A 13,165-nucleotide genomic window follows, 5' to 3' on the forward strand; every position below is an offset into this window, starting at 1 on the left:
ATGACTTGTGCAGGTTTTCACACTGCTCACACTGTTCATAAACAATAGGACAAACAATATTTCAAAAGATGCATGTTCAGTTCCTGTAGCATTGCACTTTTTTGAGCTGTCTTTTATGTTTTGGCTTGTTCTGCTACTTATGATTCTCTTTGTGTCTAGTCTTCCGCTTGCCTTGTTTTCCATTTTTATTATTTGGGACAAATCCGTTTCTGATTAGACAGACATGACCTTCTGTAAAAGGATACGTACTACTTAAGGTCAAAGTTAGGGTTAGGGTTAGGGTTAGGGTTAGACCGTCCTGGACTGATTCTACATTGTCCAGGGGAAGGGAAGGGGGAAGGTGTGAGGCCAAGGATGTATTGTTGGAGAGGCATTTGGAATTGGTGAGGAATTACCCAGAGTCTTCATTCCCCAATTGACCTGAATCTATTAATCTACTTCTTTACCAAGAGCTTAGGGCTTTGATGGGGTGATAAGAGTATGCATTATGGCACCAAGTGAGACATGTTTGTGGAGTTGAGGTCAGATGGATTAGATGGTTTTTTCCTGATATTGTTCTATTATTGAGTTATACAATGATTCATCACAGAAGGAGGTAATTGTATCCAATATGTCTGTTCTAGTTTGTTGAAAAGGCCATTCAGCTAAGCCTATAATCACTCTCCCTATAATCCAGCAGGATTACATTATAGTTTCATGTAAGGGAATGGTTTCCACACTTTTAGTCTATTTGTCTATCTCTCTGTCTCCCCATCTCTCTCCCTCTCTCTCTCTTTCTCTCTCCCCCCATCTCTCTCCCTTTCACTGTTTGTACTTTTCTCTCTGCTGGTTCTGGTAGTTGATTAGCTCAGTTAGAGACTGGAGTGTGGCCCAGAATAAAGTCAACAGTGTGGGTTCATGCCCTGTTCTGTCTGTATTTCTTGAAGGCCCTGCCACCTCCCCATACCTGACACATAGTACCCCTCCAGCTATATTTGATTGGCAGTCTGTCTCTAATGGAGGAAGATACCGATGATTCTTTGTGGTATGGCTAACAATATCACCTCTATACTCTCACCATGTACATCCTCTTATTCTAGCCTGTCCAGTTGTTTCGTCAGTCTCTCTGTTCTTTTAAGTACTTTCACCTGGATATCTTCCGCGTCGCTGACTGTAGTTAAATGAGCCTTTCATCATTAATGAGCAGTCACAAACAATGTTTTCACACAGACAATCATGGCACATGGAGTGTACCTGTCCAATGAAGAGCTGAAAGTCTTCCACCAAAAAGGAGCAGCCATTTCACACTGTCCAAATTCAAACATCTCGTAAGTATGCAATCACAGAAATTGATTCACCTGGAACACATATCTGCATGGTGTTCCTGTTAAGGGCAAAATCCAGGGCCAATCTTCTAGTGCAATCCAGAGGGAGTGCTGCAATGTTCGAGGTGCTGACTTGCTGGTGGGACATTAAGTCAAGTCACTTCAAGCCCCTCAGGTAGCTAGCATTCTGAAGACGGCTAGGGGAGTTCCCTGCGTGTGTCCTGACCAGTTTGAACAAACAGCATCCCTGGTCATTATCATGTTTCTGTCCTTGGAAGCTTGTTGCCTGGCTGCTGAGTTTGCTGCATTGCAATTGTGGTTACAACTCTTCAAACCAGGACTTCCTTGGCTGTGAACCAGTTTGGGTCATCCTGAGGTAGCGAAAGAATCCCGATAAATGCAAGATTTTTCCTCTAGTGGCAGGCCTGCTGATTATTCGAACTGGTGAAGCTGGGTCCCAGGTTTCTCTGTCTGTGCCCCTATGACCTCCTGTCTCATGGAATCATGGTTAGAAAGGCACAAGGGGTTCTCTCAGACCAGGTCCGAACATTGTTGCATTGCCTAGGACTGCAGAAGCCAGATTGCCACCTCTCTCCCTTCCTGATGATTGGAAATTCTAACGAGAGATGCAGGTCTAGGATCTCGAAGATCTTAAATTTTGTCAGTTTTTTACCTGTCTTTTTACACTGGATTACAGCAGAGTTTTCAACACAGAAACAGACCATTTGTCCAACAGGTATAAGATGGGCAGTAATGCTCCACACTAAATTCCTTATGCATTCCCTGTCATCACCTTATCTGACTTAATCAGCACATTGTCCTATTCCTTTCACCTCACATTTTTGCCTCACTTCCCCTCAACTGCATCTCAAGTACTCACCTCAATCAATCCCAATGGAATTGAGTTCCACATTCTCAAGACTTTCAAAGGAAAGAAGTTTCTTTTGAATTCCCTATTGTTTTTATGACAATACCTAGCTTTGAGATAAAGTGCACTTCAGGAGTAGGATCTATCATAGTGATGAGAACCAAAAGAATTGCGAATGCTGGAAATGAGAAACAAAAACAGAAATTTCTGGAAAAGCTCAGCAGGCCTGGCAGCATCGCTGCAGAGAAATTAGAATTAACATTTCAGATCGAGTGACCCTTCCTCAGAACCCAGCTGAAGTGAAGACAACAGTCAAGTCTATGCATTGTAAAAACCAGTTTAGAAGACAAACTTGTTTGTCAAGGATATGGAGACATGATTTCTTTTTCTTTTTATCTCTTAGACTTTGCAGTGGCTTATTTGATGCCCGAAATGCTTTGAATCACAATGTAAAAGTAGGACTAGGAACTGGTATGTAAAAATACCTGTGCTTTTTAAATATTGTTGCTTCTTAACAAGAATGTCATTGAGATATGAAAATACTGACCTCGAAACGTTAACTAAAAACCAAAAGAACTGCGGATGCTGTAAATCAGGAGCAAAAACAAAGTTGCTGGAAAAGCTCAGCAGATCTGGCATCATCTGGGTTCCACAGTTCTGAGGAAGAGTCACTGAATCTGAAATGTTAACTCTTTTTTTTCCTTCACAGATGCTGCCAGACCTGCTGAGCTTTTCCAGCAACTTTGTTTCTGTTTGAAACGTTAATTGTTTCTCTCCACAGATCTTGCCAAATTTGCTGCACTTCTGCAGCACTTTCTATGTTTTTTTTCAGATTTCCAGCATCTGCAGTATTTGACATTTATTAGTTTGACATATTCCACTTTGGTGTTTCCCACCTTTGGATTTTTCTTGTTTGTTCTGGCTTGTCCGTTGCTTTGGGGCTCAGAGTATCCACTACACGTTTGTCCAGATTTCACTGGAAGCCTCTCATCCCTCCCTACCATCCCTGTAATTCTTCACAAACTTCTGCAAAGAAAATACAAGGAAATATAATGAATATCTCACCATTATGCAGGTCTTTATGGATTGTTGATTAATGAAACCTCTTTCTCCTTCCTCCGCACTGTATTTCACCATAAATTACTACCAAGAAAATATATAGAAATTAAAATAAGTTTCTGAGTATGCTAGAGACTTAACTGCAGATTTTGAAAGTTGATTGCAGGCTTAAACTTCTCTCTCCCTTGCTCCCTAGCTCTGTCTCTCCCTCCCTTTCTCAGCATCCCTCCCTCTCTTTCTCCCTCCATCTCCTTCCCTTCTTCCCTCAATCCCTCCCTCACTCTCGCTTCCTGTTCTCTCTCTCTCTCTCTCCCCCCCTCCCTCCTTCACTCCCTCCTTCCTTCACCCCCTTTCCCTTTATCCCTCCATATCTCCTTCCATCTCTCCACCACCTCCCTCTCCTTCCATACCTCCCTCTCTCTCTGTCTCCTTCTATCCCTATCCTTCTCCCTCACCCTGCGTCATGCTTCCAGACTTCAATTTAGACTAGGTGCCCCCACTCAGTGCCATCCATACCCATCACTCACCTTGCAGCCTCACTCACCTCCAGGCAATCAGAAACAGCAGGTGACCTGATTCCACACAGTGGGCACAGGGTCACCAATGTGCACCAAACCAGCTTCCAGCCAATGGGCTCTGGGAACTGAAGTGGAGGGAGGGGGCTGTGGCTTCTACAGCTGGTGCCATCTTTGTCTCGCCGGCAGCAACCAGTCACTGAACTTAAAAGCTGACTGAATGGTTCTGTGGCTGCAATCGCTGACCCTGCAGCGCTACCTCCTCCCCTCCTCCTCCAGCTGTGCACTATCTCTGAGGGTGTACTCAGACTATGTTGGCCACATGTTTCAGGCCACTCTGCTGTCTCCTAGTATTGGTCGAGGGTGTTGGTGACTGTGTGAGAATGACTGCAGGTGAGTGAGTTAGGTGAATGGACTCAGTAAGGTTGGGTGATTAAATGATTGAAGGTGGTGGCTAAGTGAGTGAGAGTGACAGACTGTGTGAATGAGTCTAGGTAAGTTGGTGAAGTTGAGCCAAGCAGTCAGTCTCAAGCTCACCGGTTACCTGCAAAATCGCAATTGAATCATGACTGGATCAAAACCAAGATCTTCTGGTATATTGGTGCTCAAAGTTATTTCTAGTTAGGTTTGGCAGTTCTTCTTTATCACATCAGAGAGCAATTACTTTGGTTAGAGAGCAAGTGGACCCAGCTGCAGTTTTCTAACAGTTTTCATTGATTATTCCCTCCCTGGGAGCTCCCTAAATAGATCCCAAGTGTCAGAAAGCAGGACTCTGTATACTGCTCTAGTCCACATCCTTACCCCTCTGGGATGCTATGTGTGATTCTGTTCAAAAAGGACTCAGAATTTTGTCTTGGGACATTCTGTCAGAGCTAATGTTTGTCTCCTCATCCCTGTGGATGACTGTCTCTGGGTGGGAGAAGCCAAATGTGAAGGAGGTATTGTTAAGATAGGATAAAGGAGCACTGGGAGTGCAAGAAGCAGAAATAGTCATTATTCTCAGTGCAGACAGGGTGTTGGAGGTGAATAACTGAGGTCTATCTCCATGCTTTAATCAAACAGCTTAGACAACAAGAAGGTAGCATTTACACACAGTAAAACATCCAATACAGTTGACAGGAGCCCAGGTGGGAGAAAAGGTTTTGCATCTTTATTCAAATTTCTTTAATGAGCTCAGGATGAACTCCCCCATGTCCATCAGGTATTCGGAAGAAAGAAAGAAAGAAAGGAGAGATGAGAGAACAATGGATAGATGGAACTGGGAGATGAGAGAATGATGGAAGACAAGGGAGAGGAGGGAAGAAGGAAGGATGAACTTATATTTCAGTAGCACTTTTCAGGATATATAGCACTTAGCAGTTCATGAAGTGTACTTTGCTTTGGAAGTGGATCTGGTGATACAAAATTATGTTTCTTTTATATTTGAGGCAAGTCCACACGTGGTTGAATATTTGTGATCCAGATACAAACAGTCTCCCACTGGGAGTATGTATTGGAAGTTGGAGAATGACAATGATGACATTTCCAGGAACACGTCCAAACAGGGTTTGCAACCAGGGAGGGGATGGTGTGGAAAGGTGAAGTAGGGAGATGGCAGAATAAATCCCATATCCATTTCACCTCTCAGGATCAGCCACCAGTTTGATACATGTTGGTTTTGGTGGAAATGTTAAAGATATTCCCTCATGTACTCACTCAGCTATTTTTGCAGATTTATGATAACTGTTATTAATATCTTTTTTAGATGTTTCAGGTGGCTACTCTCCATCTATACTTCATGCAATGAGAACTGCAATTGATACGACCAAAATTCATGGCTTTCAAACTTCCAATTATGAAAGGCTTTCGTACCAGGAAGTATTTAAGCTTGCTACTCTTGGTGGATGTCAAGGTAGGAAACCATTACTAAACATCATAAAACTATATCTTTAATTTAACAACATATTCAATAATTATAGTGGAATTGTTCAGCTGCATTTGCAGGCTATTCAGCCCAATCAGTCCATACTGATATTTGTACTCACTTCCTCCCACACTACTTGATCACAGCTCTTACATGCACCTTTCTCTTCCTTTTCCTATTACATGCACATCTAGCTTTCCCGTAAATGAGTTTGTACTATTGACCTCAACCACTCCCTGTGATAACAACTCTTGTTTACCCCAATAAGTAAGATTGTGTTTATGTCTACCCTGTTAAAACTCTGAACTATTTTGGATCATGCCTTAGCCTTCACTTTTTATTTATTCCTTGTGTTTCAACCTAAGAGGAAAGGAATGCTGAAATATCAAGTACAAAGTTTCAGAGCAATCACTATATGGCTTTCATTGCTTAACAGCATGCTAATTCATTGACCTTTCATCCCTAGAATTGATTGAGTGACCTCCAATGGTTAAGTTTTGTACACAAGTACTCTTTGAGCAGAACAAACACTGCAAGTATTTACACAGGTTACCCATGGCCGGGCCTGCTAGACATCCTGTCTGTTCATGCACATCTTATCTTCATTCTCCCATAATATTACTGCTCCTTTTCTACAAAACAAGCAAATCCTCAGTGTCCCATCACACCTTCTCAGGCTGCTTCCTCTCATTCTGCAGATAACACTCTTGCACCTCCAATTTCAGGAATTGGTCAGGAGATCCAGAGAAGGGACAACATCAGAATGAAGGATAATCAGACAGGACTGAGATTCAGAGGAATTTATTTACCTAAGTGGCACTGAATCTTTGGACTTCTCTACTCCAGATGGCTGGGTTTGGCTCAGTCATTGACTATGTTCATGGCAGAGATTGATAGCTGTTTAAATATTGAGAACAACAAGGCAGGCAGGGAGTGCATGGTAAAAAGACATTGAGATAGACAATCAGCCATGACCCATTTGAAAGGCAGAACAGCCTTAACAGACACAAGAGTGACAGCCCTTGACACCAAGGCTGTGTTTGACCAATTTTGGCATCAAGGAGCCCTAGTAAAACTGGAATCAATGGGTATCAGAGCAAACTCTCCTCTGGTTGGCGTCATACCTGGCACATAGGAAGGTGGTTGTGGTTGTTGGAGGTCAGTCATCTCAGCTCCAGGACATCGCTTCAGGAATTCCTAAGGGTGGTGTCCTAGGCCCTACTATCTTCAGCTGCTTCATCATTGACTTTCCCTCCATAATAAGGTCAGAAATGTTTGTTGCAGATTGCACAATGTGCAGCATCACCCAGGATTCCTCAGATACTGAAGTAGTCCATGCCCAAATACAGCAAGACATGAACAATATCCAGGCTTGGGCTATAAAGTTGCAAGTACTATTCCACCACCCAAGTACCAGGCAATGACCATCTCTGTTGAGACAATCTAACCATCACCCCTTGATATTTAAAGGCATTACAATCACTGAAGCCCTTATTGTCAACATCCTGAGTAATTTTTAACCGAACTCTGACCAAGGCGAGCCGTATAAATACAGTAAGGTTGTAGTACCTTTAGGTTGTACTACAAAAACAAGTCAGAGGCAAGGAATACTGCGGCAAGTAACTCACCGCCTGACTCTCCAAAGCCTGTCTACCATCCACAAGGCACAAGTGAGGAGTGTGGAGGAATGGTCCCCACTTGCCTGGATGGGCGCACCTCCAACAATATTCAAGAAGCTTAACACCATCCAGGACTAAGCAGCCTGCTTGATTGGCACCATATTTACAAGCATCCAATCCCTCCATCACCGATGCTCAGTAGCTGTAGTCTGTACTGTCTATAAGATGCACCACAGAAAATCACCAAATCTGCTTAGATAGTCCCTTTCAAATCCACGACCATTGCCATCGAGAAGGACAAGGGCAGCAGATACACCTGCAAGTTCCCCTCCAAGCCTGTCACCATCCTGACCTGGAAATATATTGCTGTAACTTCACTGTAGCTAGTTTGAAGTCTGGAATTCTTTTCCTAAAGGCATTGTGGGTCTACCCACAGCACACAGACTACAGTGGTTCAAAAAGGATGCTCAGTACTATTTTCTCAAGGGCAATGGACAATTGCAATAACTGCTGGCCCTGCCAGTGACAGCCTCATCTCACAAGTGAATAAAACACTCGAGGAGCCAAATGGCCTAATCCTACTTTTGTATTCTATGTCCTGAGCCTCAGAAATGAAAACCTCCTGGAATTACGAAGCAGTCAGTGTACCCAGTATTTTGAACATTATGTCTTCTAATTATTGAATTATAAAATAGTATAGAACAGAATAAGGTTATTTGGCACATTGAGTTTATGCGAACCCTCTCAAAGAATGATCCAATTACTTCCATTCCCCTACTCAGCCCCTAATTCCTATAGTTTTTCTTTCTCAAATTATTTCTACATTTTTCTTTTTGCAATTTTCTACTGAATCCTGACCATTCATCGCATAAAAGAATGTTTTTCACTCCATTTTGCTTCTGGTTCCTTTCCCAGTCTCCCTAAGTCTGTGTCGTTTAATTATCAACTCTTGAGCTATTGCAAATGGTTTCTCTTTATTGGCATTATCAAAATATTTGATTTCAATCAAAGCTCCTCTTCGCTTTTTTCACCATAAGGTGTACGATTCCAACTTGTCCAGTCTGTCTATATAACTGTAACCCCTTTTATGAATCATATGAAAACAAGATTAAGTATATGAACAAAGAATTGCTTTTCTTTTTACAGCTTTGGGCCTTGATCACGTGACTGGAAACTTTGAAGTAGGGAAGGACTTCGATGCTATCCTTGTCAACACCAGTGTCCCAAATAGTCCTTTCGATATCTTCCCCAATGACACCCAGGAGGTAACTACATGATGCATTAATTTCAAAACACAGATCGGAAAGAATGCTTTCAATATCTTAATTGTTGTGAAAACTCACTGACATTCTTTCTTCTAATTTTCAAGGATATTTTCCAGAAGTTCTTGAACTTAGGTGAGTTCAAAATGTTATTGCAATTTTCACATAAATCCTAAGCAACTTCAAAAATATTTACTATTGATCAAACATTGATGTTCTCAAATGCTACAGTATAAAGCAATCCCTCTGCATAGAGCTTGGTTGGAGATAATCTAATCTAGAATTTATTTGATTAATAAGAACTATACTTGAATCTTGCTGAAAGAGAGACATGTTTCTGAAACTTTAATTCTTGCCTGCATCAGGACAAACACAAGAATGGAAAATTTCAAACAATCACAGTAATCTACAGGAGCAAAGGGTGATGATAGGTTGGAAACAGATTGGCCAGGCATTGCCATGGAGAAAGCAAAAGGGCTAGCAAAAGCGGAAAGATAACTCATGATTTTGGGTAATTTTAAAAAAAAGGCTTGACCGTATTCCTTCTGATTATGGAGAACAAGTCTCTGCATATGATGGCATATATTACTTCTAGCAAGCAAAAATGAGCCATTTAGTCCGACTGAACTCACAAAAAAGATTTTGCAACAGTTCTCTATTTTTGGTAATATTCAAGTTCCAATTATTAAGCAACTTGTTTGTGTGCAAGGACCAAACCAATACTGCGGTACCCCACCGGTTGTAGATGTGACATGTTGCTTATTTTACTTTCTAATTATTGATGAGAAGCTGATTCTTCTTGAATCACTAACGTAATTTTTATCGTATTACAATCAGTTCACAATTTTGTGCATAGATTTTGCACAGTAGTAAATGCAGAATGCCAAAGGTCTACATGACCCAGAAGTCTACGACACCAACATGACCAGGATGCAACAGAGAATTTTATTTTTGGTATTCTGAAAAGAGAGCTGCCATTAGTGGATGATTAGAATTTGCCTTGCAGGAAAGATCAGAATTAAGTTGTTCAAAGCTTTTAGTTCCAGAGATAGGGAAGAGATAACGTGGAAAAGACTGAAACAAGGATGAAGATATTAAAATTGAAGCATGATTCAGGAGCCAGCCCAGATCACTGAGCTGATAGATAATGGTTGAAAGAGACTTGGTTTGAATGAGGGCATGTAGCAACAGAAGGTTTGGATGAATCATGGGCTAACCATGATAGATTGAGGCCACTCACCCATTGCATTCAAGTGGACCCTAACTTTATGGAGAGTGGAAGATAATGGAAATCTATGTAAGTAGCCCTAAAAAACAACAGTAACATTTGACATAGATAATAAAACGTGAGGCTGGATGAACACACCAGGCCCAGCAGCATCTCAGGAGCACAAAAGCTGACATTTCGGGCCTAGAACCTCTGATGAAGGGTCTAGGCCCGAAACGTCAGCTTTTGTGCTCCTGAGATGCTGCTGGGCCTGCTGTGTTCATCCAGCCTCACATTTTATTATCTTGGATTCTCCAGCATCTGCAGTTCCCATTATCACAGTAACATTTGGCAATTGTTATGAGGGTATCAATGGGAATCAGGGGCATCAATTAGTCAGAAGTTGGATTAAAGAAAGGGCATTTATTTTGAAAGTTTATGATTGCATTTAATTATTTAATATTTATGCTCTTTTAGGAGATGACCGGAACATGGTGGAAGTATATGTGGCTGGCAAGAAAGTGGTGCCTTTCCCAAATGCTTAGAACAATAATAGTACCTAAATCTGGGGCAGAAACACTCAGTGAATGCATAATATATTTAATCAGAGCAAACATCTATTATAAAAGGGTTGTCATTGCTGCTTACTGTCTCTATTATGATTTTTGCTTCACTGGCTGCTTTTTCATAGTTAGGGTAGGGCTATGCATGGTAAATCCCATCACTTGACCTCAGTGCAGAGTGCCACCCAATGATTGACACACTTGCAATTTGGTTTTTGAAAGTCACGAACTTGTAAATGTTGCCATCCATTTACTTGTAAAATCCATCCATGTATTTCTCAAGAGCTATTTTTCCCTCTTTGCCACCTAATTTGGGTTTCTCTGGACGTACCATGCCCATAAGTACCATCCAGTATTACTTTACGAAACCAAGCTCTGGGTGGCATTTAAGATACGTCATTCCCTGAACGAATCCTTTTCCCAGTACAGACACATATTCCAGTCAAGGTTAACAAAAAGTCGATCAAGCGTCAGAGGGGTTTGACCTCCATAATCCAGGGCAGCTGAGTGACATTGACCTGGCTTTCAAGAGGTGCCTCAGAACAGGTGAAGAAAGCTCAAACATTCGTACATTCATAGAATGACGCAATACAAAAGAAGCCATTTGGGCCATCAGACTGTGCTGACACTATGAGAAAGCTATCCAATTAGTCCCAGTTTCCTTGTCCCTTCCTGATATTTCCCCTTCCAATATTTATTCAATTTTTCCCCTCATAAAGTTATTATTGCTGCTGCTTCCACTGGCCTTTCAAGGAGCACATTGCAGGTCATACACAAATCCCTGTGTGAACAATATTCTCTTCATCTCCTCTCTGGACATTTTTGCCATTTAAATTTGTGTCCTCCAGTGACCAAAAACCTTCCAGGGGAAATAATTTCTTCTTATTTTCTCTATTAAACTTCAGTGTTTGAACTGCCATTAAATCTTCACTTGCTCTTCTTGGTATTGGAGAGCATAATCCAAAATTCTCTAATCTATGCTGCAGCAGAGGTCCCTCTTCCCTGGTCCCATTATAGTAAATATGCATTATTTCCAAGGCTAAACCCAGATTTAGATGCAACAGTCCAGCTGAGGCCTGACCAGCGATTTATCTAAATGCTACCTCCATTTCCATGGTCTATGTCTCTGTTTATGAGAAAATTAAAGATGGAATTAAGTGGTTACCCAATGGCTTTTTGTGGGTTAATGGGCTGTGTGGCTATATTCCTATGGCACACAAACTACAAGGACCAAGTACAGGAATGTGAAACTGTGCAGATTAAATAAGAATTAATACCAACCTATCCAGAGATAATCCAAGATTAGAACATGCACTAATATTTCTTCACTAAAGTATTAGCATCCTTGGCATGGTGCAACAAGTAGTTTAGGGAGTTGGGAAGGGATTTGGAAAATGCACTTAGACCCTTAGATAACAAGGTGTAAAGTTGGATGAACACAGCAGGCCAAACAGCGTCAGAGGAGCAGGAAGGCTGACGTTTCGGGCCTAGACCCTTCTTCAGCCTTGTTTAGCTACTGGTTCATCTACTCACAGGTCTTGAATATAGTTAACACGTAACATGTAATGGGAAAAGTTGTGAATGTGAATGGTTATGCCATTCTTTTTTATATCACACATTTTTAAACAATGTGAAAAATCACACTCATGCCCAATTCTGAGAAGGTTTTGGAGTCAATGAATAGATGAGTAATTTATACTTGCGTATGCATGCATACCCCAGATGTGCCCAATCTGTAGGTTTTTTTTGTTCATTCACGGGATCTGAGCATTACTGACCAGGCCAGCATTCATTGCTCATCCCTAATTGCCTGGTTGAGAGCCAATCACATTGCTGTGGGTCTGGAATCACACGTAGGCCAGACCAGGTAAGGAAAGCAGTTTCCTTCCCTAAAGGACATCAGTGAATCAGATGGGCATTTCCTGACAATCTGCAATGCATTCATGATCATCATTAGACCTCTAATCCAGATTTTTATTGAATTCAAATTCCACCATCTGCCATGGCAGGATTTGAACCCAGGTTCCCAGAACACTATCTGAATGCCCAGATTACTAGTTTAGTGATAATACCATTAAGCCATCATCCCCTCTTAAATATTGAAATAATGATTCTATTTTTTTCTATATTACAGAACTTTAGACGATTTATATGCTGTCTTGTATCAAATAAATATAGATAAACTTTACAAATATAAATTGCTATCTAAATAAATATCACTATATTTTGCTCTGAAAGATATCTGACTATAGAAATAAATTGCAAAATTGTTAATATATTCAGTAATGAAATGTTGACTGAGGCATCAAAAATAAATCTGTTTTCAGCCCAATCATATTTTTGTTGTTGTGATTTTCTTTGTGCTTCTCAATACAAAGAATACGAGTTGACTGTGCATCACCAGTATTCAACATTATTTGGCCAGATGACTCTCGAGAGGACAGGGTAAACATTCAGAAGGTGTATAGGAGTATGAAACCAGGGGTCATAAATATAAGACAGTGGTAGCATGTTACCCTTCACTCGGGGAAACTAGTTTGCTGTGGTAACATGCACTTTTACACAGATGTTATAACCTGGAGCTGTAGAGATGGTAGAGGCATTCTTTCCATCAAAAGGCTGAGCAGGAATCTCCCTGACCTTACTACCAGCGCTTGACGCACATTGCAAATTTTCGCAGGTTACAAAGTTTCGCAGGTTGATACTCCACTTGTCTGACCATGTTACAAACACATCTGGTCATTGAGTCTTGGAGTGGGATTCCAAGCCCGAACTTTTGACTCAAAAGCTGAAAAAAAACCCACTATGCCACTTGACTTCTTAATATACGATAATTGTTATAAATCCAATTGGGTAGTGAGTGGG

At 41.2% G+C, this 13,165-nt stretch overlaps 1 protein-coding gene across 1 annotated transcript in view; it reads left to right on the forward strand.

Annotated features, from left to right (window-relative positions):
• The window catches only part of gda (guanine deaminase), a 43,945-nt gene extending 31,313 nt beyond the window's left edge, over nt 1-12,632 (forward strand). The window contains exons 9-14 of the mRNA XM_048525472.2: nt 1,210-1,307; nt 2,576-2,643; nt 5,491-5,637; nt 8,415-8,533; nt 8,638-8,665; nt 10,215-12,632. Of these exons, the coding sequence (XP_048381429.2) occupies nt 1,210-1,307; nt 2,576-2,643; nt 5,491-5,637; nt 8,415-8,533; nt 8,638-8,665; nt 10,215-10,282 (528 nt within the window). The 3' untranslated portion in view covers nt 10,283-12,632. The remainder of the gene's footprint in view (nt 1-1,209; nt 1,308-2,575; nt 2,644-5,490; nt 5,638-8,414; nt 8,534-8,637; nt 8,666-10,214) is intronic.
• Nucleotides 12,633-13,165: the final 533 nt, after the last annotated feature.

This window comes from Stegostoma tigrinum, chromosome 3 (genome assembly GCF_030684315.1).
Source record: "Stegostoma tigrinum isolate sSteTig4 chromosome 3, sSteTig4.hap1, whole genome shotgun sequence".
In the NCBI taxonomy this organism is placed as follows: Eukaryota; Metazoa; Chordata; class Chondrichthyes; order Orectolobiformes; family Stegostomatidae; genus Stegostoma; species Stegostoma tigrinum.